At 35.5% G+C, this 26,869-nt stretch overlaps 4 protein-coding genes and 1 non-coding gene across 5 annotated transcripts; all 5 read left to right on the forward strand.

Annotated features, from left to right (window-relative positions):
* The first annotated feature begins 3,220 nt into the window (after nt 1–3,220).
* On the forward strand, nt 3,221–6,559 carry LOC108986925 (receptor-like protein 56). Its single transcript, XM_018959737.2, has 2 exons — nt 3,221–3,620; nt 4,384–6,559. Exons 1-2 carry the CDS (start codon nt 3,263–3,265, stop codon nt 6,279–6,281), a joined length of 2,256 nt encoding a protein of 751 aa, XP_018815282.1. The 5' UTR covers nt 3,221–3,262; the 3' UTR covers nt 6,282–6,559.
* Nucleotides 6,560–8,514: 1,955 nt separating this feature from the next.
* On the forward strand, nt 8,515–10,763 carry LOC108986958 (receptor-like protein 14). Its single transcript, XM_035684142.1, has 3 exons — nt 8,515–8,875; nt 8,977–8,987; nt 10,182–10,763. Exons 1-3 carry the CDS (start codon nt 8,515–8,517, stop codon nt 10,761–10,763), a joined length of 954 nt encoding a protein of 317 aa, XP_035540035.1.
* A 546-nt stretch (nt 10,764–11,309) lies between these two features.
* Nucleotides 11,310–11,967, forward strand: LOC118344313 (receptor-like protein 45). Its single transcript, XM_035684873.1, has one exon. The coding sequence runs from the start codon at nt 11,312–11,314 to the stop codon at nt 11,951–11,953; it is 642 nt and encodes a 213-aa protein (XP_035540766.1). The 5' UTR covers nt 11,310–11,311; the 3' UTR covers nt 11,954–11,967.
* A 3,044-nt stretch (nt 11,968–15,011) lies between these two features.
* LOC118344410 lies at nt 15,012–15,141 on the forward strand. The gene has a single exon (XR_004798181.1). It is a non-coding gene; the product is annotated as a small nucleolar RNA snoR80 (small nucleolar RNA).
* A 9,779-nt stretch (nt 15,142–24,920) lies between these two features.
* On the forward strand, nt 24,921–26,130 carry LOC118344302 (protein CASPARIAN STRIP INTEGRITY FACTOR 1-like). The gene is made up of 3 exons (XM_035684825.1): nt 24,921–25,171; nt 25,435–25,493; nt 25,777–26,130. The coding sequence occupies exons 1-3, from the start codon at nt 25,090–25,092 to the stop codon at nt 25,906–25,908; spliced, it is 273 nt and encodes a 90-aa protein (XP_035540718.1). The 5' UTR covers nt 24,921–25,089; the 3' UTR covers nt 25,909–26,130.
* The last annotated feature ends 739 nt before the right edge of the window (nt 26,131–26,869 follow it).

A 26,869-nucleotide genomic window follows, 5' to 3' on the forward strand; every position in this document is an offset into this window, starting at 1 on the left:
TCGCCACAAATGATCAAATGTAGCGATTCTGACGGGTATTTGCGACAATTTTGAGCGTTGAAAAATGCCTGATTTCTTGTAGTGAGTTGAATTATTAATTATATTTTGTGTTGAAATTTGAAAAAGTTGGAATGATGAGTTGAGATGAATTAAGAGGAGTTGAAGATCCAAATATAAACTAACCCATCCAAAACCTTATGCTTCACTCCGATGCTATGAAATTGCAGAATTACACATCTACAAACAGTTTTATTTGCAACCAAATGGACCCTTTGAAATAAATAAGTAAATTAAATTTTTATAGAAAAAGAAAACAACATGATTGAGAGCGTTGGGTACTGAGCCATAGTCAGCAGTAAAGAGATATAAATATGATTTTGAAGACGCCGATCAGGATTTTGATTCTCCGATCCCGACCGATAGCTCGAAGCGACTGAATTGTTCTCTTCGTCATAGAGTGATAGTAACAATACCCAGGTAATTTAACGTTATTCCTGTTGGTTTTTAAATTTAAAAATGATTAATATATTTGATGTAAAGTAAAAATAACGTGAACTATTACCTTTATTCAATATATCGGTTCGGTTATCTAGATTTAAATAAAAATATATCTTAGTACTTGAATCAATGTATGCCTCTTAGGGATATGAGCCGTACTTGAATCAATGTATGCCTCTTAGGGATATGAGCCTTAACCGCTTCCCAACTAAATAAAAGATTGTGTCCTTTGGTAGATTTGAAATATTGTCAATGTATTATCTAATATTTGAGAAGTTGTGACTTTTCAAAAGTACTCATTCATTTTAGTTGTGGTTTTTCACAAATACTCTTTCATTTATATAAGTTTTGACTTTTTACAAGTACCATTTCATTTATGTGATGTGACTTTTCACATGTACTATTTCATTTAAATAAGTTGTAACTTTTCACAAGTGTCATTTCATTCTAATTGTGACTTTTCACAAGTGCCATTTCGTTATCTCACTACAAGAAACAGGGCACTTTTCACAAGTGCCATTTCCCTGCTAGCCTTTCTCTTCCTAGCATCACACATCCTGCACCTATCAAGCTAACCGACACTCAGACATTTCCTTTCCTTTAAATGCATCAATTTGGAACTTCTTACGACAGTTTGTAGCTTCATTTACCCATCATTTTCACTAATTTTGAATGGGTGATAGTTTGAAACTTCAAAGACAGTCAAAGGAGACAAACATAAACAATGCACCAGTGAGAGGGCCATAAATAAACCAAACGAAGGGAAAAAATCCATAAGCTACAGATCAACAAAAAAAAAAAGTTCACTCAGAAACCAGGATGCTTACACGCCCATTAAGACTGCAGTGAATTTAGACACACTCTTAATCAGTACCCACCAAAATGCATAATTTTTGCAATAAGTAACTCATGCGAGGATGAAGGGGGAGAGCTATTTCTTAAAGGGAACCACAGATACCTGTCGATGGACGATCTCGACCGCCGATATTGGCCTTCCCAAAACAATCACTCAGAAACGGACCGTGGGGAGGCACTGACTATGGTTTGCTTCAAGTCTGGAATGAGGGGCCTGGCATTTTCAGCTCCAGAATCGCCAAGTGCAAGCAGGGGCATGTGTGAACTTACTGGTAGGCAAAAATGGGGACGAAGGAAATCGGGATTTGGGGGGAAATCTGATTTTCTGTGGAGGTATTGGCCCCGTTCACATTAAAATGAGATTTGCAGCGAACTTGTGCGTCGGCAGAAGGTTTTGACATTTTGCGGTGGTTTAATTTGCCGCAATTATCATTAAAATCGCTGCAAAAGTAAAAATAATATTTGCGGCGAAAATTTTCGCCGCAAAAGATCGAAGGAAAAAAACGCCCGGGTTGGAAGCCGCGTCGACCAAGAAATCGCCGTGAATAATGACTTATTGCGGCAATAGAGCCATTTTCTTGTAGTGTCTATAAATAGGAAATCTCACCCATAAATTCCTTAACTCCAAATTCTCTAAAAAAATTAGAGAAATACTTCATCCTTCTTTTTGTATTTCTTTCTTTGGGTTTTGACTATTTTATATCGGATTCAAGTATCTCCTTTTGTGTGCACCGACGAGGAGATTAACGGAAACTGATATTGTTATATCTTGGGAATAGACTGTCAAAAAACTCAGTACATGTTTAAATTTGGAGACGGCGAAATTTATTCTAAGGAAAGCGTCTATCACAACGTACCTCAATACCAGATTCTCTCTTTCTAACTTATTCTTGTTATATTACATATTCTCTAATTTACAAAGCGATTGAAATATTTCCCTATAACGCAAAAGGCAGCATCAACCATCAAAGAGAGATTTTAATTTTTTTTATTCAATTATGAAAATTATTCACGGCATTGATTGCAATCATATCGTGGTGCGTAAAGATGATTCGAAGAGGGTTAGGTGCATTTCCTCCAGGTGTGTTTGAGTTTCGTCGTTAACGGCAGCGATGCACCAGACAATGCCCAAATAGAGCTTTTCAGAGGCAAATATATCAATTTTTACGGCATCGGGATAACCGACTGAGAGGAGAAGATCATAAATCCAAGCAAGAGAAATCGGTGATCCAGACTCAGACAGGAAGTTAGACTCGGCCATGTTGGTTCGACTCGCTCGTGAGAGGGAGTTTCGAGTCCTTATCCTTTTTATATCTAATCCCTCATTCAGACTATGCTTTGTAATTGTCGAATGTAGATAGTGGAAGTTGGGCTCTATTTAACTACAGAGCATTTTTCCCGTTGGGTTCTGATTTCATTAACCCGACGCGAGATCATACGACTCGTCGCCTCCTTCGAATCCGAGATCATATTATGGGCGCTGTTGGTGAAACAATAAGATGAATGAATGCGACGCCAGAAATCAGATATGAATGCGGTATATCGTGTAAAGCATGTGTATATCGTGTAAAGCACGTAAATAGAGTAAACCGTGTGTATATCGTGTGTTACACCGAAAATTGTGGTGTGAATGCCAACTCAGAAAGTTAAAACCAGGCTTTTATATAATTAAATAGATATATAGAGACCTAAAAGTGTACTTGCCAATCAAATTATTTATGGTATGTCTTTTGCTTTCTGGGTCAAGTCGTTCACTCCAAGACCGAAAAGAGAGTCAAAAAGGTGAGACCGAGTATTATCATAATGTCCAATTCAATCCAGTTTATAAAGATGCAAAAAACCATTCACCCAGTCGTTGCATATAAACAAAAACATTATAATTACTTGCATTCGAAGAATCTCTTCACAAATGGACGCTTCATTTGCCAATAAGGCCATGATCTTCCTAATTTGGCTTATGGCTCTCACTTTTTTCAGATCTGCTTGGGTTGAAGCTGGATGCAGCAATGAACAGAACAGAGCTCTGTTGGAGATCAGAAACTCTACACACGGTCTAGCATTCGCCGATTTTGACGGGAGTCATTGTTCATCATGTTGTCGGGCACATGGCATAAGGTGTAACGCGGATGGGAAAGTTACCAGTATCTATTTGCGAATGCAATCGGCACCATCAACCACATGGTATCCGAACGTAACTTCGTTCATCTTATTCGATGAACTTGAGGTACTTGGTCTTATCAACATGAACATCGGAGGAAAGCTTCAACGTGAGAACCCTGATCGATCCCCTGATTTTTTGTCCTATCATATACTACGTCATGATTATATATAATATATTTTCGATATAGAAAACTTTCCATGTTGATCCCTGTTTCGGATCTCATGATCTCGTGTGGCTTTAATTACTGCACATCACCACTTATTTTAAAGTATAAGTAGATATGAATATGTAAATTAATTAATTATCTGTATTATATTGATCTTAACACTCACCTTCCATGTAAGGGAGAAACTTTCTCAATAAGTGGTCAAACAGGTAAAATATTGAATTAAGTGAGATAAAATATATAGTTCTTGACATTACGTGAAATTATCACTTATATAAAAAATTAAACTAATGAAAAGAGATGGATTTATTTATATTATATTGTTAATATATAGTAAGCGGGTTCTTAATTTCATCTATATGTTCTTTGATTTATTTGGCTCTTGCAGCCACATCATACTGATTCATTTTTACTCATTAATTAAGGAATAAAATACGGCTGTAGTTTGAATAAGGCTGGCTTCTCTCTGCGCCGTTTATGGTCTTTGAACCTTACGAGTACTCTTCAATAACGCATGCTTCTTAATTTGACCTTCGGATTGTCAAGAATTCACTCGTTAGGTGGCAAAACAAATTATTCTAAATTGCGTGGCTGGAATAAATATTACTCGTTAGTCATTCCTACCATTTTTAATTCTATGCCTTGCAAGTACATAGCATAGATCACTACTAACTGATCACGTGTCAAACTAACTTTGCTGCAGCTTTTTGTGAACTGAGGAGATTAAAAAATCTAAGGAGGTTGAACCTTTGGAACAATACATTGGAAGGTAATATTCCTTCTTGTCTGGGGATGTTAGAAAACCTCGAACTACTTGATCTATCGCTTAATTTCTTTCATGGTAATCTACCCTCATCGATATTCTCCAACCAGAGCAAGATTGAGTGGTTTCTTGTTCGTGATAATAAGTTAGAAGGGGTCTTGCCATTTTCCATATTTGCCAATGCTTCTAGACTCAAATACCTCCAGCTTTCAAGAAACGCTTGGGAAGTTGATACGGAATCTCCTTCGTGGGTGCCGACCTTTCAGCTGACCGATCTGTTCATGACAAACTACAGCCTCAACAAGAAGAATGGTAACGTTGTCCCAAGCTTCATCTCCAACCAGTCTTTATTGAATGTGCTAGACTTGTCTGGAAACTCATTAGAAGGAAGCATACCTTGTCATCTTTTCTTCAACATGCATATCCGAGTTTTATTCTTGAGTGGTAACAAAATCGAAGGTTCCTTTCTTGATTGCTCTGCTAATGGAACTTCATCACTTGAGTGGCTTGACATATCTCATAATTATGTCAATGGTTCTCTTCCAGAAACTATTGGGCATCTCCTTCCACGCTTACGTTATGTTAGAATATCCTCAAATGCAATAGAAGGCAACATTCCCCGTTCCTTCGGTAAAATGCCTCTCGAAGTACTAGACCTTTCTTCTAACATGCTCTCAGGAACAATACCACGGAGTTTGACTAGAAATGGCACGCTACTCGAATTTCTAGATTTATCAAACAACAAATTGCTGGGAGAGATGCTACCAAGGGACTCGAACATGACAATGTTGAAGTTCTTACATCTTAGTGGCAATCACTTGAGAGGAGTCATCTCACCCACCATATCAAACAGTCCGTCTTTGGCAATCCTAGATATTCGAGGCAATGACTTGTCTGGTAATATTCCAAAGTGGTTATATGATCATCCTCGCTTGGTAGCTGTTCTTTTAAGTGGAAATCACTTTGAAGGTCACCTGTCCAGAAGAATGTGTCGAATGGAAAGACTACAAGTTTTTGATGTCTCTCATAATCGTCTTTCAGGAGGTATTCCTTCCTGCATTGATAACATTACTTTTTGGAAGCAGAGATCTCCAAGCCCTACTTACTCCAATTATTTCACAGAAAATGGCCGTATCAATTACGTGTTCCAGGAAAATGATATAATGAAGTTTGGCTTTGACCGGCAAATTCTAATGTCCCTGGTAATAAAAAATAGGGTATATAACTTCACAGGTCTCCCTCTCTTGCTTATGACCGGAATTGACTTATCATCTAACCAGTTGACAGGTAGCATTCCTTCTGAAATGGGAGAACTTTCACAGCTTCAGTTCTTGAACTTATCAAGTAATTCTCTAACAGGATCCCTTCCAATCTCTTTTGGAAAGTTGAGAAGCATGGAAAGTTTGGATCTTTCTCACAACAAGTTGAGGGGGAGAATCCCTTCTGAATTGGTTGGACTCACTTCTCTATCTATATTTAGTGTTGCCTGCAACAATCTGTCAGGAAGAATCCCACTTGAGCGTCAATTCTCAACTTTCACAAGCCAATGCTATGAGGGTAATCCGAAACTCTGTGGAAACCCCCTGCCAAGAAATTGCTCAACCGCAAACCAACTTGAACCTGAACATAAAGAGCAACAAAAGGACGAAAAAGAAGGAAATAGAATGATTGATCACCCTAATTTCTTCTTCTACGCATTTGTAACTATGTCCTATGCACTCGGGTTTTGGGCTTTCTTTGGGATCCTAATCATTAAAAAGAACTGGAGGCACAAGTATTTCAATGCCGTGGATGGATATATTGAGTCTTTGTTTGAACTATTCTCTAAGTACAGGTGATTATCAGATCAATTAAGTATGCAATGTAAGCAATTTTATGAAATATCTGTATTTCAAAGTATTGCTTATCTTCAATAAAGATGGAGCACTTCTAGCTTATATTGAGTATTTGTTTGAGATGCTGGCCTTTTACGCTATTTTAAATGATTTAGTTCATTTTCTTTTTCCTGGCTTCTTAGGACCAGTGGGAATAGACTTTAATGCAGTCAGCGGGAAGTCAATTTACCTTGGCAATAAGTACTACGCATAGAATTAAGACCCTCTTTATGTACTCGTAAGATACGTTTTAAATGATGATGAATATCAAGTGGTACAATTTTGTGATCCCCATAATCATATATATATATATATATATATATATATTTATTCATCGTCGTTGCCACTTGCATTACTATACCGCCCAGTGAAGCACCAGTACCCCTGGGCCTGGCTATATAGCCTGACCGGCCTTGACTTCCACCAATTTTTTATTCCTTTTCTTTTTCTTTTGCTTTTGTCTGCAAACCACTACATGCACATAGCAAGAGAGAGACGTACTGAAAAAATGGTATTAAAACCAAACTGAAAATTAAAGTGCTTACCCATTTAATTAGTGGATATATATATATATATATATGGATGTTTAACAGCATTTTTTTTTTTTTTTGTATCATTAAGGTGCCAATGATTTACTTTAATTACTCAATCTTTTTTATAGCTATACATATGTGCTCATCAATAATTCCAGCATTATTGGGAATTTCTCTGGGAATTTCTCTTAAGACTTGGCTGCATCTTTAATTAATTTGTGTATAATGAACCTTGGAGTACCGTAAAAGGTGAACGTAAAGACCACGGGTTATCATGTGGAATATGACGAAGATCACCACGATCTGAACGATTCAACTAATTTATTGAGTCCTCAGCAGATCGATAAAGAAGAGAAAGCATTGTGTTTTATACTTCATGGTCACTCCAAGACCGAAAAGATAGTAAAAAAGGTGAACGGAAGGATTGGACTGGAACTTGGGCAATGTTAAGACTGGCAAAGGGAAGGTAACAAAAGGATAGGCCGGTAGGATATATATATATATTTTTTTTTTCAATTAATATATGCGTAATGGGTTTCTTACCAGATTTGCTTATTCTAGAAACGTTGGATTCACAAAAAATATGACAAAACTAGATTAAATTCACAAAAATTAATCATGTGTTTTGTTGTGGTACATTGAATTAAGAATCTCTTTTTAAATTACTCTAAGAAGATCTAATGTATATCATATTTACTAAAACTTTGCTTTAATGAGCTTCTAAATTTTTTTAGCGTCCATTGCCTTGTCAGAAAACTTAGAAAAAAAGTACTATACTCAGAAAAAAGGGGCGAGAAACATTAGAAAAAAGATGAGTGCTACAAAAACAAAAAATATATATATAAAATAAATTTATAAAATGATGTGATTTTATATGATGCATTAGATCTATTTTACAATAAAAATAAATTTATAATCTAAGATATGATATCAATACATGTTATTTTGTAAATTCATTTTTATGTATTTTTTTTGTACTTAAAGTATATTAAGAAAATATGGTGTCAGAAACCTTGGTACTTTTCTACTCCGCATATCACCCGAGTATTGAGGTTTGAAAATGATAAACACATAATTTTTCACAACAATGTGTTAAAAGGAAGGTTATTTTTGTAAACTAACTTATAAAAGTAACATCATTTTATCAAAATACCTTTATTTTATAATATATATAGTGAAATATATTATAAAATGTATTATGTACGTATCATTACTCTTGAGGTTTAAGAGGACCGTCTCATGATGGTGAAGCCAGTAATACAAACTACATAATACATCCTAGAGCAAGAGTTAGAACCTGAATCGTGATTTCTGGTTTCGGTCAGATGTAGACGTAGTTAGCTTATAGTTTGGATTTGTCCATGTATTAAGTTACATTTGTAACTTCCTTTTCATTAATGAAATGAGACTATTTCCATCAAAAAAAAAAAAAAAAGTCGTTCACTCCAAGACCGAAACGATAGTCAAAAAGGTAAACCTACGTAAGGACCGAGTATTATCATAATGTCCAATTCAATCCAGTTTATAAATATGCAATAAACCATTCATGATGTCCAATTCAATCTAGTTGATCATAAAGATGCAATAAACCATTCATCCAGTCGTTGCATTTTATCAACAAAAACATTATTAGTACTTGCCTTCGAACAATCTCTTGATCACAAATGGACGCTTCTTTTGCCAATAAGGCCATGATCTTCCTAATTTGGCTTATGGCTCTCACTTTTTGCCCATCCGCTCGGGTTGAAGCTGGATGCAGCGAAGAACAGAACAGAGCTCTGTTGGAGATCAGAAACTCTACACATGGTCTACTATTTGCCGATTTAGACGGGAGTCGTGATTGTTGTTCGAAATCTAACATCCTGTGTGACGATGATGGGAAAGTAATCAGAATCTTTATGCAGGACGACTACGTGAAGCCGCCGTCAATATTCAAATGGTATCCGAATATGACTTTGTTCACCTTATTCAATGAACTGGACTTTCTTGACCTTAGCAGCATGAACATTGGAGGAGAGCTTCAAGGTGAGAATTGGCCCAGACGTATGTTTTGACTGCTATATGTCTTCAATTTCTGATTTGGTTCTTCTCTCTCAATTTTTGTTCTCTTCTATTCATGTTTTTAGTTAGTGGCATGGTACATATTATGTTCTTGCCAAAATTACAATTTTTTTTGGTCTGGTTTGATTTCGTTAATTGCAACACAATCAAATAACAAAATGTTTCTTCTCATGGGTTACATTAATATATCCTCAAAACATTTTGCTTTAATCTTGTGCACACCAATCAATCCAAATTGGTCGGGGCGAAAATTATTTTAAGAAAAATTGTATTATTACGAGCCTTTGAAATAAAGATCCAACTTTACTTTTAGCTAGACGTGTGCATTGTAATAATGGAAGGATTTTGCGTAGATCTGCTTCTCATCCTCTTTATAACAATATAGATTAAAAATTATGAAAAAGTTAGAATAAATTATGAAGATGGGGCTAGGGATGCTGTTTCTTGGGAGATCGGCTTTCCATTTACCGATTAGGGGTGGAAGAGAGGAGTTGGAGCCCTCCCTTGATTTGTAGCAGGTTGATTGAAAGAAGGCACAGGCGCAGTACAAGAAAAAGTGCTTTTTGCAACCACTTTTATTTTCGGCAATTAAAAAATAGTTGCAAAAACCCCATTTCAATTGTTTGGGTGCAAAAAATCCTGACTAAAAAAAATATATATAGTCATTTTAAAAAATAGTGAATAAATACAAGACTCACATAAAAATAAATTAATTTTTTAATATTAAACTCTATTTTTTCAAAGTGACTGCACGGCGTTTACGCATTCTACGATTGTGTGTGACATTATTCCTAAAAAAATTATCTGAATAAAGTCATTTTTCTGTATTTTTTGTTAAAAAAATTATGTAAATTTGTTAAGTTTAATTTTCTTATTGTATTTGTGGGCTTAAAATTCCTCATTTGACTAAGGTGGCTGCTTGTTACAGGTCTTCGGTTTGTTTTCTTTTTCCTACTTGTTTTTATATTTCTTAGTCAACAATTTTGATTTGGGATACGTCCTTGCTACATTTGTCAAAATCATTTTTTCTAAATTGCTTGGAAGAAATATTTATTTATTTATTTCTGTATCTTCGAAGCATATTGCCAAGATCCCTACTAGACTCACTTGTCAAACCAACTTTGCTGTAGTTTTTTTTTGTGAACTGACGCGACTAAAACATCTCCGGTTCTTGTACCTTGAGAATAATACATTGGAAGGCAATATTCCCTCTTGTCTTGAGAGGTTTGAAAACCTTGAATATCTTGATCTATCGAATAATCGCTTGCAGGGCAATCTACCTTCATCGATTTTCTCTAATCAGAGCAAGATTACGACATTTGAGGTCTCTGGTAATCGATTAGAAGGAGTGTTGTCATTTTCCATACTTGCCAATGCTTCTAGTCTTTACCACCTCGATCTTTCAAACAATTACGAGTTGGAAATCGAAACAGAGTCTCCCTCTTGGGTGCCCACTTTTCAGCTACGTAAACTGTACTTGGCAAACTGCAGCCTCAACAAGAAGAATGGTCACGTTGTCCCAACCTTCATATCCACCCAATATTTATTGTATTCGCTAGACTTGTCTAACAGCCCATTAGAAGGAAGCGTACCTTGTCATCTATTTTTCAACACGAATATCACAAAGTTGTTGTTGAGTGGCAACAAAATCGATGGTTCTTTCCTTGACTGCTCTGCTAATGGGACTTCACCACTTGAGTGGTTGGACATATCCGGTAATCATGTCAAAGGCCATCTTCCAGAAAATATTGGATATCTTCTTCCAAACTTATATGGTGTTGACATGTCCTCAAATGCATTAGAAGGCAACACATTCCTTGGTCCTTTGGTAATCCGCCTCTCGAATATATAGACCTTTCTCATAACATGCTCTCAGGAACAGTACCGCATAGTTTGACTAGCAATGGCACACGACTCAGATTGCTAGATTTATCAAACAACAAATTGCAAGGACAGATGCTCCCAAAGGACGCGACCATGACAATGTTGAGTATCTTACATCTAAGTGGCAATTACTTCGAAGGAGTAATCTCTCCCACCATCTCAAACAGTCCAGGTTTAGTAATCCTAGATGTTCGAGACAATGATTTGTCCGGTAATATTCCAGAGTGGTTGTATGATCATTCTAGCTTGGTAGCACTTCTTTTAAGTGGAAATCGCTTTGAAGGTCACCTACCCCGAAGACTATGTCGGATGAAAAAACTCCAAGTTTTTGACGTCTCTCACAATCGTCTTTCAGGAGTTATTCCCTCCTGCCTTGATAACATTACTTTCTGGAACAAGAGTTCTCCAAGCCCTACTTACTGGGATCACTTTGGCAAAAAACTTGATTATTGGCATCCCCACTCCGTGCAAGCTAGCGATCCTTATGTTCCGCCTTTCATAACACTGGAAGCTCAAATGTCTTTGTTCATAAAAAATAGATTATATACTTTCAAAGGTATCCCTCTCTTGATGATGACTGGAATTGACCTGTCATCTAACCAGTTCACAGGTAACATTCCTTTTGAAATGGGAGAATTGTCACAGCTTCGATTCTTGAACTTGTCGAATAATTCTCTAACAGGTTCCATTCCAATCTCTTTTCAAAACTTGAGAAGCATGGAGAGTTTGGATCTTTCTCACAACAAGTTGAGAGGGAGAATCCCTTCTGAATTGGTTGGACTCACTTCTTTATCTGTATTTAGTGTTGCCTACAACAATCTGTCAGGAAGAATCCCATTTGAGTGTCAATTCTCAACTTTCACAAGCCAATGCTATGAGGGTAATTCGGAACTCTGTGGAGACCCCCTGTCAAGAAACTGCTCAACCGCAAACCAACTGGAACCTGAACATAAAGAGCAACAAAAGGACGAAAAAGAAGGAAATAGAATGATTGATCACCCTTTCTTCTTCTACGCATTTGTAACTATGTCCTATGCACTCGGGTTTTGGACTTTCTTTGGGATCCTAATCATTAAAAAGAACTGGAGGCACAAATATTTCAAAGCTGTGGATGGATATATTGAGTCTTTGTTTGAGCTACTCTCCAAGTACAGGTGATTATCAGATCAATTAAGTATGCAATATAAGCAATTTTATGAAATATCTGTATTTCAACATATTGCTTATCTTCAATAAAGATGGAGCAGTTCTAACTTATATTGAGTATTTGTTTGAAATGCCGGCCTTTTACTCTATTGTAAATGATTTAGTTTTTTTTTTTTTTTTTTTTTTTTGCTTCTTAGCACTCCCAATGGTTTTTTCATCCTATTCTTTAAAATACATCACCAAAACTCATTTTTTCTATTTTACATACTGACTTTTACAACATATCATACATCAACTTATCTATTTTTTCTTCATATCATTTAAATATTATACTTTTTAATCTTTTTTATTCATTTCAAGTATTTTATCTAACTACCAATGATATCCTCATATCTTTTGATATTTACAATATCTCCTTACATACAATGTCATATAATTATGTACTATTTTAAATTAATACAAATTTATAAGCTAAACCAAAATATAAATTAATTCAAAAAATAAAAAGATGAGATTATATAATAAAAATATCTTCAAAGTATATTATGAAAATATTCATTCTCGATAATTGTTATTTTATTAAATAAGTGATATGCGAGACTCAATTTTATTAAATATCACTTGTCAAAAAAAAAATTATTAAATATCACCACAAATAATTGATATCCATATTATTACAAATATCATTATTTCAACAGTACTTGCCTAGAGCAATATAACGATATGTGAAATTATCAACAGGTAAGCATATTCCAACACTTGCAACTTCCTCTAAGTTCCTCTAGGTATGTGAGAAATTAATAAAAAAAAAGTTTATAAGTATGAACAGCTTCCTCTAGATGTAGAGGCTTTCCTATAGCAAAATGTAAATTTTTTTAAAAAATAAAAGATCCAATAAAAGGCAACTTTAAGAGCATTTATTTATATTTTAAGAGCACTTGGCAATGGACTAGCCATTGCCAAGTCCAAATCTAAATTTTAAAGTCCATTGAAATAAAATCACTGCATTGGAATAGGCAAAGCTATATTTTTCTAATTTATGCTACAGTAAATCTCCTTCTCTCGTCATTGTTGGCGAGCTCCTGTAGAGTGATCAAATAAATATTTTATGATATTCGTCCAACTGCCCCTCTCTTTTTCCCTCGTGTTTTCCATTTCCCTCGTCTCTCGTCTCTCTTCTTTCCCTCTTTCTCTCGCCATTTCTTTTTCTAAAACCCTTCTCCCCTTTCTCTCCTTTGCTCCGTTGCCCGTCTCTCCCTCTTCTATCCGTCCACCATTTTTCTTTTCTGAAACCCTTCTCCCTCTTCTCTCCCTCGCTCGGTCACTCATCTCTCCCTCTTCTCTCCGTCCACCATTTTTATTTTCTGAAACTCCTCTCCCTCTTCTCTCCCTCACTCGTCTCTCCCTCTTCGAACTTTCTCAATCGATTTTATCTCAGTTCCTGGGTCAATTTTCCACTATTGTGCAATTTCTTCTCTCTCTATTGGCTTGGCTCAACAACGCAGAACTTTCTTTCGGTTTGGGTAAGCTTTGTATTGAGTATGAATTTCTAAATTTCTGAAATGGGTATGAATTTGTTTGGGTAAGCTAGTTATTATCGTTGCTGATTTTTCTACAATTGTTGTTGTTGATTTTTCTTCAGTTTGTGTTGCTGATTTTTCTTCTATTGTTTATCATCGCGTCCAGCCAACTCAGAGTCTTAGAGTTGAGCCCCCATATTGTTTTTTTGTTTTCTGTTTTCAGTAACTACAATCCATTCTTTCTGATTTGTTGTTTATGGGTTTGTTTGCTTTTTGTGCATAGCCATTTTCTTGTGTCTCACTCTGTTTGCTAGTCATTTTGGTGGTAGAAAAGCTCATTCGGTCATTTGATCCCATTTACTTTGCACAGCTTTGTTTTTCAAAGGATAAATCCAAACTGACAGGGTCTTTGATTCTGAATATATGGTTTTTGGTGGATAATGATTATGCATTTTGAATTTTTGTTTTGGGTTAGTTTCAACATACATTCTCAAATTTATTAAGTGTTAGAAATATGACCATATATCCAACTTGAGTTGAAGATAAAAAGCTCTTTCCATTAGCTTTTTATCTTGCTGGGTTTTTTTTCGGTTCTTTTTTCTGTTGATGCTGATTTTTTTCGATTCTTTTTTTTGTTGGAGATTTTTTCAAGTAATGCTGCTCTCCATGATTTGATCTTTGATTCTGAATATATGGACCATATACCTGCAGGCTTGTAATGGTTTCTGGTGGACTGGGATTATGCATTTTGAGTTGTTGTTTTGGGTTAGTTTCAACATACATTCTCAAATTTATTAAGTGTTAGAAATATGACCATATACCCAACTTGAGTTGAAGATAAAAAGCTCTTTCCATTAGCTTTTTATCTTGTTGGGTTTTTTTTCGGTTCTTTTTTCTGTTGATGCTGATTTTTTTCGATTCTTTTTTCTGTTGGAGATTTTTTCAAGTAATGCTGCTCTTCATGATTTGATCTTTGATTCTGAATATATGGACCATATACCAGGCTTGTAATGGTTTCTGATGGATAAGGATTATGCATTTTGAGTTGTTGTTTTAGGTTAGTTTCAACATACATTCTCAAATTTATTAAGTGTTAGAAATAGGACCATATACCCAAATTGAGTTGAAGATAAAAACAGATTTAAAAACATATTTAAAAACATTCTCAAGGCTTGTTGATGCTGAAAGGCATACCCTTCTGTACACTTAAAAACAGATTTAAAAAATGTCCATTATCTGTCTTCTCATGAATACATCAGTACAGCTGCATGATTATAACTCTCCTTCGGCTGTTCTGTTCAGAATCTGCGTCTTCCCTCTAACTTCAAACTATATTCGTCTAATCTTTGAACATGAGCTATTGTTTTTAATTTTCTTGCTAGTCTTCTTACTGCAACCTCATGTGGTGGTCCAAAAGCTCTTTCCATAAGTTTTTTATCTTGCTGAGTTTTTTTCTATTTTATTTTTTTCTGTTTGCTTTACTTTTTGTGTTTTTCTTTCACTTTGCTGTTATTGTTTGCTCTCTCCTTTCATGTAAACATGCTTTAGGGTGTATTTATGTGTGTATGTAGTAGTATATGTATGTGGGTAATAGCTTGGACACTACATATAGCGTTTGTGGCTATCCCGATCGATGGTTTCTTTCAATGCCTTTTGATCCCGGAAACACCACATATATTATTTGTTAAGACACTTTTCTGACTCCACAACCAAAAACAGAGTTTACTTTGCTTTTTTTGCAAAACAGATGAGGAATAAAATGTGTTTGTTGTTCTTCTTTGCAAAACAGAACAAGAAGTTTATTTTTGTTGATGTTTTCCAAAGTTGTTGTTTTTCTTTGCAAAACAGAACAAGAAGTTGATGAATTTGCTATTTTTCTGCATATTTTTCTACATAGTTCTTTGCATACTAGCTTATCCAAACAAATTGATGATGTAATATTTGTTGTTGTGTGGGACTTGAAAATTTCTAAACTTTTTTGACTCCTTGAAAATGTAATATTTTTCAAGGATAGGCACACAAATTGATGATGATCCCTTCTTCACCACTCTATTACAAAGTGGAGGAAAGGGTTGTAATAGCACCCCAACGCAACATTCTAATGTTGTGCTCCAAGCAACATTCAATGACGGTGAAAAGAGGCCTCCTCCAAAAAAAGTTTAAAGGGGTGCATCTTTCACTGCAGAAGAGGATAACATTCTCGTCTCAGCTTGGCTCAACATTAGTATCGATGCAATAAAGGGTACTGATCAAAAGTCAACTCAAATGTGGGAAAGAATTTCAGAATTTTATCATGAATATAAAAAACAGAACAATGTGAACCGTTCTATAATTTCTTTGATGAATCGGTGGTCCTCGATTCAGAAATGCACAAATAAGTTTTGTGCATTTTTAGCACAAGTAGAGTCATTGCATCCGAGTGGTGCAACAGAGCAAGACAAGGTATGTAACATTTTCCTTTAATTTTCACAAACATATATGACTGATTTATGAACTAACAATATTCCTATGTATTTGCAGATTGAGAAGGTAAAAATTTTGTATAAAGAGATGGAGAAGAGTAACTTCACAATGAAGCATTGTTGGTGTCTTCTGAGACACCAACCAAAATGGCAACAACACATCTCCACCCTTGGGACAAGGAGAAGGCCACAAGGTGAAGCTACTATTGACACGATGGAGGAGAACATGGAGGTTTTTGCAGAGAGACCTCTAGGCAAAAAAACTGAGAAAGAAATGGAGAGGAAGCGGAAGTCGATGGAAGGCAAAGAGTCTGAGATCAACATTTCGTTAGCTAAAATGACCGAGGATAGAGCTACGACCATGGAAGAGTGGAGAAATGCTGTGTTGAAGGCAGACCAAAAAAGCGAGAAAATATTTGAATTAAAGAAGAAGAAGTTTGAACTAGAGAAGAAGAAATTTGAAGGCAAGATGATGATGTTAGATCTACGTGGCATGAATGTCATGCAAGTTGAATATTTTCGTAATATTCAACTAGCAATTTTTTAGGATTCGAAATTTCATTCCGGAGGTAGATCTAACTCTCTTTCGACACCTTATTATGTAGATATCTAACTTCTAATATTTATAGAACTAATGTTTTTTGAGAATTTAGTGGCTGCCCAGCCACATGTGGGCTGGATAAATGTGGCTGGGTAGCAACTAAATTCGTGGACTGTGGATATTATCTTTGTTGGTAATTTATGGACTGTTTTGATAACTTTTCTGACTCTTTTGGTATATAATTTGTGGACTGTTGGTAATTTCTGACTTCAATGGGACTGTGTTGTTGGACTTCAATGGGACTGTGTTGGTATTTATTTGTTGGACTCTTTTGTATCGGCCTATTTTGTATTTGTACTTAGTTTGGAACTGTGTTGCTAGACAATTTATGGGACTATGTTGCTAAATTTGGTTGGGACTCTTTTGTATTTGCACTAAATTAATTTTCTGGTTTGTGTATGGCTTGTGTATGGTTATGTTTTAGCATAGAAGGACACACATACTCCACTGATGTAGTATTATGGAGATGCATAATATGGTCATGTTTTGAACTGAGTTTGGACTCTGCCATGAGAACCTTGTTGGTTGTTTTTTTTACTTCACATTTCTCTTATTAGTTTAATAATTTCACGTTCTTCTATATATGATAATTGGAACTTCTATATTTTTTGTAGATGAAAAATAATAGGTTAAGGAAATAAATTTGTTAGGAAATAATAATTTAAATATAAAATTAAATTATTAATTAACATATATTTAGTGTAATTGTAAAATATGAAAAAATAATTAAAAAAATAATATTATATTATTATTTTGACTAATCTAATGACTAGTCCAATGTAGATTCTCCTAGTCAAAGATAAATGTTATAGCTAAAACTTTAAATTCTAGTTAAAATTTAGACTTGGCAATGGCCTAGCTCTTAAAGCGGGAATAGTGACTTTAATGCAGTCAGCGGAAAGTCAATTTACCTTGGCAATAACCAATATTGAAAAAAGTCTGAAAATTAAGGTGTTGAAAAAATACCTTTAAATAGAAAGGCGGCGCCGCCTAAGCATCACCACTAGATCATTTAATTTTTTTAATTTTTTTAATTATTTTATTCATATTTTTTTATCATTTAAAAATATTTTTAAAAAATATCAATATATTAATAATCATTTTTTTACTTATTAAGTAAAAAAAATTAAAATATATGAAGTGTTCAAAATGAAAAGATAAATTGAATAGATAAATTAATATTATTTAAAAAAAACATAAGAATATAATTAATTCTCGCAAGATTCGTTTTAAATGATGATCAATATCAAGTGGTACAATTTTGTGATCCCCATAATCATATATATATTTAGAAAAATTCTATTTGCAGTCCCCACTCGGGGACTGCTCACGCACGACTAAAACTAGTCGTTTTATGAAAAGTCTATACGTTGTCGTTTTATTAAAATTTAGATCTCTTCATCTTGTTCAAATTGTCGTCGCCTTTAGACCATCTGTTGCTCTTCCTCTTCGTGTTTCCATTCCTTACAAATCATGCGTTGAATAAGTTGTATAGAAACAGGAAATTGTTTGATAATTCATTTTCTGAGGCCTGTACGAAGATGTTTGTTTGCCGTCGCCTTCATATTTATGTTTAGCAAGATTATCTTAGCACAACAAGATCTGTACGAAACCAAACTTCTCATATCTCAGCATTATAACAACTCTTTTTATGCACAAACAGATTCCTTACGTGGTGGTTGGCGGCTAACGGTGGTGGAGGAGAATATTGACTCGACACTGGTAGACGGTGCCGACAATGGTGGAGAGAGAAAAAAACTGCCACTTCGTCAGATTTTCTTTGTACTTGAGAAGGGAAAAAATTTTCAGATTTGGCTTCAGATGGAGACGAGAGAAAAAAACTGCTCAGATTTCTTTATACTTGGGGAAGAAATTTTCAGATTTTTCTTCAGATGGAGACTTCGTTCTTTGTTTCAGTTTCAGGAAAGAGGGGCAGTATGGTCATTATCCAACGAAGCACATGCAAACGCATGAGGCCTGCACGGAGTCTCATTTGGGACTGTACCTAGCAGCGCTCATATATTTATTCATCGTCGTTGCCACTTGCATTACTATACTGCCCAGTGAAGCACCAGTACCCCTGGGCCTGGCTATATAGCCTGACCGGCCTTGACTTCCACCAATTTTTTATTCTTTTTCTTTTTCTTTTTCTTTTGCTTTTGTCTGCAAACCACTACATGCACATAGCAAGAGGGAGACGTACTGAAAAAATGGTATTAAAACGAAACTGAAAATTAAAGTGCTTACCCATTTAATTAGTGGATATATATATATGGACGTTTAACGGCATTTTTTTTTTTTTTTTTGTATCAATAAGGTGCCAATGATTTACTTTAATTACTCCATAAGGTGCCAATTACTAAATTAATAAGTTTTGCCCATTACTTTTTAATTATCATATCCAATCTTTTTTTATAGCTATGTCGTATGCACCCGGGTTTTAGGCTTTCTTTGGGATCCTAATCCTTAAAAAGAACTGGAGACACAAGTATTTCAGAGCCGTGGATGGATATATTGAGTTTTTGTTTGAGCTGCTCTCTTAAGTATAGGTGATTACCAGATCAATTACGTACGCAGTGTGGGCAATTTTATGAAATATTTTTATTTCAAAGTATCGCTTATATTCAATAAAGATGGAATACTTCAGGCTTATTTTGAGTCTTTGTTTGAGATGTCGGGCTTTTACACTGTTGTATATGATTTAGTTCATTTATTTTTTGGCTTCTTAGGACCATGCAATGGGAATAGTGACTTTGATGTAGTCAGCATAAAGTCAATTTACCTTGACAGTAACAAATATTCAATAAAGTCCAAAAAATATATATTAACGTGTTGAAAAAACATCATTTACAACACAAGTACTACGCATAGAATTAGGATCCGCTTTGTCTACTAGCAAAATATGTTTTAAATGATCAATATCATGTGGTACAATGTTGGGGTATATGTGGAGACTGGTTTTGAAACTAAAAAAGTGTTTGCTGAAAATCGGCTCAACAGTTGGCTCAAGCCAAAGTTCGCTCGACGTCGCTCTACATATTGCTCGAGCTAAGCTCAAGTCCGACAATCCCGCCTGAGTACTGCTCGACACCCTGCTCGAGCGAGACACAAACCCTAGTGTTCACTTGACCCTAGCTCGACACTCTGCTTGAGCTAATGTTCATTTGGATGTTCGCTCGAGGAGCACTCGACACGCCGCTCGAGTGAAATACACAGTTTTGCCAAATTAGGATTTCCAGCACCACTCACTATATATATGTCATATTGGACTTATGTTGGACGGCCTCAAACATATTTTAAAAGAGAACAATTGTCTAGTGAGTGCATATTGTGTGAGAGAGCAAAAATTCCTATAGAGTGTGAGTTAAGATTGAGTGATTGTAATCTCCTCTGGTTAATAAAATTTCTGCAGCTCTATAGACGTAGGCAATTTGCCAAACTACATATATTGTTGTGCATTGTGCTATTGATTGTGTTGCTTTTACTTTATTTGTCATCGTGTGTGTGTATTTGCATAATATTTCACAACAACTGGTATCAAGAGCTAAGGTCGGATCTGAAGGAGAATGGTGACTGAAGATAAAGTGAATGCACCCGGGATCGAGAAGATTGACAGCACTGATGTTGGGTACTGGAAGATGCAGATCGAGGATTATCTCTATGGGAAGAGGCTCCACCTTCCATTATTGGGAAAGAAGCCAGAGAGCATGGCTGATGTTGAGTGCACCCTGTTAAATCGACAGGTTCTAGGTCTTGTTCGGCTGACTTTGTCCAGAACAGTGGCCCACAACATCAGTAAGGAGAGAACCACGGTAGATCTCATGGCGACTTTGTTAGTATGTATGAAAATCCGTTTGCGAATAATAAGGTACATTTGATGAATAAATTGTTCAATCTAAAGATGTCTGAAGGCATGTCTGTAACCCAACACTTGAATGAATTCAAAACGATCACAAATCAATTTTCTATAGAGATTGAGTTTGATGATGAGATCAGAGTGTTGATTTTGTTGGCATCGTTGCCAAATAGTTGGGAGGCCATGAGGATGGCTGTGAGTAGTTCAGTCAACAAGACAAAACTAACCTACGATAACATACGTGACATGGTGCTTGCTGAAGAAGTACGTAGGAGAGACTTGGGTGAGTCCTCGTGTTCTGGATCGGCCCTGATTGTTGACAATAGAGGCAAAGGATATGACAGGTCAAACTCCAAGAGCAGAGGGAAGAGCAAGATGAGATCTGGGCAGCAGATCACATGCTGGAGTTGTGGCAAGCCGGACCACATCAAGAGAAACTGCAAGAATCAAGAAAGTTCTGATGATGCTGCTATGAATGTAGTGGCAGGAGAAATTCATGATGCCTTACTTCTTGCAGTGCACAATTCGATTGATGAATGGGTGTTGGATTCAGGGTCTTTGTTCTATAGCACCTCACATCAAGAAATCATGCAAAATTATGTTGCTGTTGATTTTGAAAAAATGTATGCGGCTGATGGAGAGGTACTGGATGCAATGGGAATGGGTGATGTGCACATCACACTTCCAAACAGGAATGTGTGAACTTTACAACAAGTTAAACATGTTCCAGATCTGAAAAAAAACCTTATCTCTGTGGGACAGCTTGATGACAACGGTTTTGCAGTAGCGTTTTCTAGAGGAGCTTGGAAGATCACTAAGGGTGCGCTGATCCTAGCGCATGATAAGAGATCTAACTCTTTGTATTTAATATAATGATCCAATGATGTGTAGGGAAATACAAAAGTGCAAAAAGACAGGCCTGATCGCCCAAAACATGTGAGGAAGCCAAAGGGAGTCAGCTTTATCGTTCCTCATGAAAGCCTGAGAAAGTTGGCTAAGGTTGCCAAGATCGGTTTGAGACCGGATACTCCTAGTGCAGTGGGAGTTGTGAATCACCCTGTGGATGTGCTGACTAAGGGCGATGTATGTGGAAGACTGAAGTCAAGCTTGACTTCAATGCGTCTTCTAGCTTGAAAACGGGAGCTGTGAGCTGCAGAGATGGTAGGGCTTGGCTGGAAACAGTGGCTGGCATGTGGAGACCCAGTCTCCAAGTGGGAGATTGTTGAGGTATATGTGGAGACTGGTTTTGGAGCTGAAAAAGTATTTGCTGAAAGTTGGCTCGACAGTTGGCTCGAGCCAAAGTTCGCTCGACGTAGCTCGATATACCGCTCGAGCAAAGCTCAAGTCTAAGAGTCCCGCTCGACAATACACTCGAGCGAGACACAAACCCTAGTGTTCGCTCGACCCTCGCTCGACACTCCGCTCGAGCCAATATTCATTTGGTTGTTCGCTCGAGGAGCGCTCGACACGTCTCTCGAGCAAAGTACGCAGTTTTGACAAATTAGGGTTTCCAGCGCCACTCAATATATATTTCATATTATACTTGTGTCGGATGGCCTCAAGCATATTTTGAGAGAGAACAATTGTCTAGTGAGTGCATATTGTGTGAGAGAGCAAAAAGTCCTAAAGAGTGTGAGTTGAGAATGAGTGATTGTAATCTCCTTTGGTTAATAAGATTTTTGCAGCTCCGTGGATGTAGGCAATTTGCCTAACCACGTATATTGTGCGTCATTGTTGTTTTTACTTTATTTGTCATCGTTAGTGTGTGTATTTTCATAACATTTCACAATAGTACAATTTTGGGATCCCCATAATCACATATTTAGTCCTTGTCGTTGCCACTTTGATTACTATACTGCCCAATAAACCATCACCCCTGGCTTGCTTGGCCGGCTTTTAACTTTCACCAAACTGAAAATTACAGTGCTTAATATTATACACCACATTTTCATCTTATTATATAAGATGTGACATATATATAAACGATCATTTAATAGTGATAAATATACCACATCTTATATAGCGAGATGAGAGTGAGATGATAATATAGTGTATAAAATTTCTTTATATTGATGTGGTGGGTTTTTGTCTACTCATGTCTTCTTATCCATTTAGTGGATGGATTTTTAATAACATTTTTATTGGTAATTTTTGTTTTTCGTTTTTCCTTTATACAATGATTTTTACTTTTACCAATAAGAGAAAACACAGTTTTTAGAAGCCATTAATTTAGCGACCAATTTCAACACCAGTTCCCACTTGTGGTCCTTGATTTCGATCGATTTAAATATTTTAAAGTATGCAGCACTTTCAAATGATCACTTTAATTTGAAATTACGTTTTGGTTTTGGCCATGATTTTAAAATCATTGCTTGATCCTTATCTTCTGCAACAACATTTATTGGAGAGTCGTGATATTGGATTTTCATGTATATTGGCTCAAACTGTTCTCTTCTGGAAGCCACTGTAAGTATATGGGAAAACTATATAATATCTACCAATTAATTAATTAGTTTTTGTAAAATTCTTCTTAATTAATTGCATTCCTAATATTCTGAATTCGACAATGACATAATTTTGATATCATGGAAAGCATAGAGCATGACCCTCATCATCATTTTCTCTTTGTTCTTAAAAAATAGAGATCGGTCCGACCTTCGTGACTTTGTCCAACATATGCTAATTTCTTTGTTGGGGGTCCAATATTAGAGGTCAACTCATGTTAACCCACTATTATTATTATTATTATTATTATTATTATTATTATTATTATTATTATTATTATATTGTTGTTGTTATAATTTTCTGTCATTCTCTTACTTTTAGGTCTAGAGATATTGACCAAAGAATAATTTTTTTTTACTAAAAAGGAGGAGAAAAAGAATACCGATAAGGGATGGACATGAATTGAAGATAAAGGCCAAAGTATATAAGGCAAGTTTCGCTTTAGTACTGCATCCAAAGGCAATGTAACAAAATCAAGATCAAAGTTAGTAGTGCTTGGAGATACTTAATTGTTAATTAAAGTTATCACAAATAATAATTAGGTTAATGGTTAATGGCATGCATCAGCTCAAGTATATAATTATTAGGTACGTTCCAATGTCATCTTTTCACTTGGAGATCATCAACTGAAAAGTGGGATATCGAAAAAATTACTACGTACATGCATCATTTGCCTGATCTGCAGGCGTGCTTGAAATTAATGACAAAATATCGATCACAGTGATCGATCGATCGATATCACACTGATCGGATTATATAATAATGAGGATTTAGTTGATCATTAATTAAGGGGACCTGCCCGCCCTAGCATGCAGTACTACCACTTGGTTAGAAAAGTAAGCAAAGATATGATTATTATTATATATAAACCTCCACGTACAGTGCTTCGATCTCTTTATTCTCCACCATCAGTGGTATTTGGTGCGTTGTCTTTGTCTTTACCGATAATTGAGAGCACTTGTCATCCGCAAAAAGCTATAATTTTATACCAACCTATATAGCTAATATATATGCTTTTTAAAAAAATATAAGCATGGCAAAATAATCCACTAATCACGAGCAATATGCATGCTTTCCAAGTTTGCACTCCACCCCTTTCGAACAGCTAATGCTTAAGCAGTTGAAACCTGAAAATACAATTCTAGACACTAGCTCCAATATACATGCATACATATTTTGCATAATTTTGAGGCAAATGAGATATATATATACATATATATATATATATGTATGTATGAGCCGAAAGCCTATTATATACATGATCGAGGCAACCCCACCCCAAGTACATTAATTCTATATATATATATTGCACACTCATGCTTAAACTCATCTCAACTTATCTAAACTCATCATTACAATTTTTTTAAATCTCAACACAAAATATAATAAACAATTCAACTTTTTCAAATTTTAAAATAATAATAATATTAAAAAATAATATTCTAACAATATTTTATCATCTCAACTCAACTCAGTTTAACATCCAAACGCAGCCTAATTAGCATATATGATATCGATTTAGCTCCAGCTTTCATCTGGATGCCATACATTGCATTAATGCTAGCTTGCTGGCATTTGATAGAAATTATGATTAAGAAGTTGAAATTATTAATTAGTGAGAAATGATAGTTGTAGTCGTAAGTGCTCAAGCGCCTCGCAATCATTTTGAAAAAAGTAAATAAATACGGGATCTATATAAAAATAATAATAATTTTTTATTAATAGACCCCCACTCTTTTTCTAAACGATTGAACGGCGCTTGTAAATTCTACGATTGTATGTAGCATTTCTCTTAATTATTATCATGCAGTTAAGTTTTGTTTTATATATAAAATTGGAGGGGGCATTCTGGTAGTTTTCACTAGCTAGGCGTCATGATCTCATGAGGATTATCATCTTAAATTAACATATCAACTCAGTGAATCCACTAACTAATTCTTAGACTTAGTGCCCCAACAACAGAAAGGTGGTCTCCTTCCCCTTTTTATTGTTTGATTATTAAATTTAAACGGGAATGAAACTTGCGTTCTTTTTTAATCAAGTACTATCAATTTTGATCAGCTTCTCTCTATGCATGCTAGCTCCCACTCTGAGAAATAGATTTCATTTTCCTTATAATGTATTATCCAGGAAGCATCATTAATTGGGACCATTCTCTTGCATGAGAAAAGAGCTTAATTACAGAACACAAATTGCGTCCTAAAATGGGTCTGATCATTCTTCTCAAGAAATTCAGTCTCCTCTTCCTCATTTTGGCATCAGTACTCTTATCAACTAGTCTTGCAGGTGGGTCTTTGAGCTTGATGTTTTATTAACACGTTGCTCATGGAAAGTTTCCATGCGCTTGATCTATATCTTCTTTTCCTGATCATGCTAATATTAGTGCAAGGCATGTGAACAAAATTATAAGCTGTTTTCCCCCTTTTTACGAGCATTACTTCCATCTGAAGCACGCATATACTCTATATTAAGCATATAAATTGTCTAAAATATGCAACATAAGAGGAGAAGTTTACACCATTAATTCTATGTTTGAATTGCCTTTGCAGTCCGGCAGTCCCTGCTCTTCAGTGAGTTGTCTAAAGAAGCGGATGCACTACTTAATGAGGTTTGTCAAATAAGTATCGCTATTTTCTTACTTCCTTTCATTGTTTGTGTTGGGTGGGGGTCATGTTGTCTCTTTCTGTAGCCATTTCATATTATGCATGCACGATCAAAAGCACCAGAGGATGAATTACTGTAATAATAATCAAATTTGAGAAGCAGTAATTAATTACTTTAACATTCTAGGTACATTAATATTCTTGTAAAATAACTGTGATGAATATCGTTAATTAACATGCACAAGAACCTCAGATTTGCTGATTCAATGTCTGGTTTTTGCTGGCTAGGGAATACCAAATGACGATCAGGACATAATTTCTGTCCATGAAAGGCTTCTTAGGGCCAACACCAAAGACTATGGAAGATACGATCCAGCACCAGCTCTTGTTAAGCCTCCTTTCAAACTCATACCCAACTGATGTTTTAGTCATTAAGATTGGCAGTCATGTGCAGGAGTGACGTACAATAGTATCTAAATAAATGAAGTAGATGATGATCCACTATATTATGACATATAAAAACCATATATACTAAGTTTTGAACCCTCATATATAATGGGTTATATGTATAGCTTGTTTAGATAAAGTACTGCATTATGTATCCAATCTATCTGCAATATAACGAGGTTGAGTCGGGTTGACATATATCCGAGTGCGTCTGCTCCTCATGAATTTGTTAATTTGCTTGTATTGCGTGTATGTGCGTGTGTGTCTGTGTGTGTGTATAGTTTTCTCAATTCAGGGTCAGTATCATTTGCAGATGTGAAGATCAAAAACACATTTTTATTTTATTTGATCTCAACATTGTTTTGGTAGTAATTTAATTAACTAGAAATTAAAAAAAAATGAGGCAAAAAATTAGCCAATAAGAAACTGATCATGAAAGAGGCAGGCCAGAGAAAGTAAGTGCTAATAAAAGTTTTCCGGTATGGAGGATATAAAAAATATTACTAAAAGATTTGAAAGGGAGAAGACCGAAATTTATAGCTTCATTTTCATGTAAGTATGTATATATATAGATATAACAAATATTACTAAAAGATTTGAAAGGGAGAAGACCGAAATTTATAGCTTCATTTTCATGTGACTCACATATATATCAATTATGATGTGAGTGTGTGTATATATATATATGCTCTAATTTTCAATCAAAATTAAACCTACCTAGTAAATTAAATATTCGAGTGCTCTGGAAAAAAAAAATTTTTTTGACATGTAATAATTTTGATACACTTGGGCATATATAAATAAAGGAAAATGTTATGCGCCCGCTCAAATGTCCCGCTCCCACTTCCCGCTTGACATGGAATGCCACGTTGTAAACGTTCAAAAATTAAAAGATAAAGCCGCTTGTTTGAACATTTCTTCTTCAACCTTCTTC

Source organism: Juglans regia, chromosome 13 (assembly GCF_001411555.2).
Source record: "Juglans regia cultivar Chandler chromosome 13, Walnut 2.0, whole genome shotgun sequence".
In the NCBI taxonomy this organism is placed as follows: domain Eukaryota; kingdom Viridiplantae; phylum Streptophyta; class Magnoliopsida; order Fagales; family Juglandaceae; genus Juglans; species Juglans regia.

Bases quoted from the DNA above. Each gene is read 5' to 3' on its own strand.
- LOC108986925 (XM_018959737.2), top strand. From the start codon at position 3,263: ATGGACGCTTCATTTGCCAATAAGGCCATGATCTTCCTAATTTGGCTT. The intron at 3,621-4,383 runs GTGAGAACCCTG...ACTTTGCTGCAG, and splicing joins CATCGGAGGAAAGCTTCAAC to CTTTTTGTGAACTGAGGAGA.
- LOC108986958 (XM_035684142.1), top strand. From the start codon at position 8,515: ATGGACGCTTCTTTTGCCAATAAGGCCATGATCTTCCTAATTTGGCTT.
- LOC118344313 (XM_035684873.1), top strand. From the start codon at position 11,312: ATGTCTTTGTTCATAAAAAATAGATTATATACTTTCAAAGGTATCCCT.
- LOC118344302 (XM_035684825.1), top strand. From the start codon at position 25,090: ATGGGTCTGATCATTCTTCTCAAGAAATTCAGTCTCCTCTTCCTCATT. The intron at 25,172-25,434 runs GTGGGTCTTTGA...TTGCCTTTGCAG, and splicing joins CTTATCAACTAGTCTTGCAG to TCCGGCAGTCCCTGCTCTTC. The intron at 25,494-25,776 runs GTTTGTCAAATA...TTTGCTGGCTAG, and splicing joins CGGATGCACTACTTAATGAG to GGAATACCAAATGACGATCA.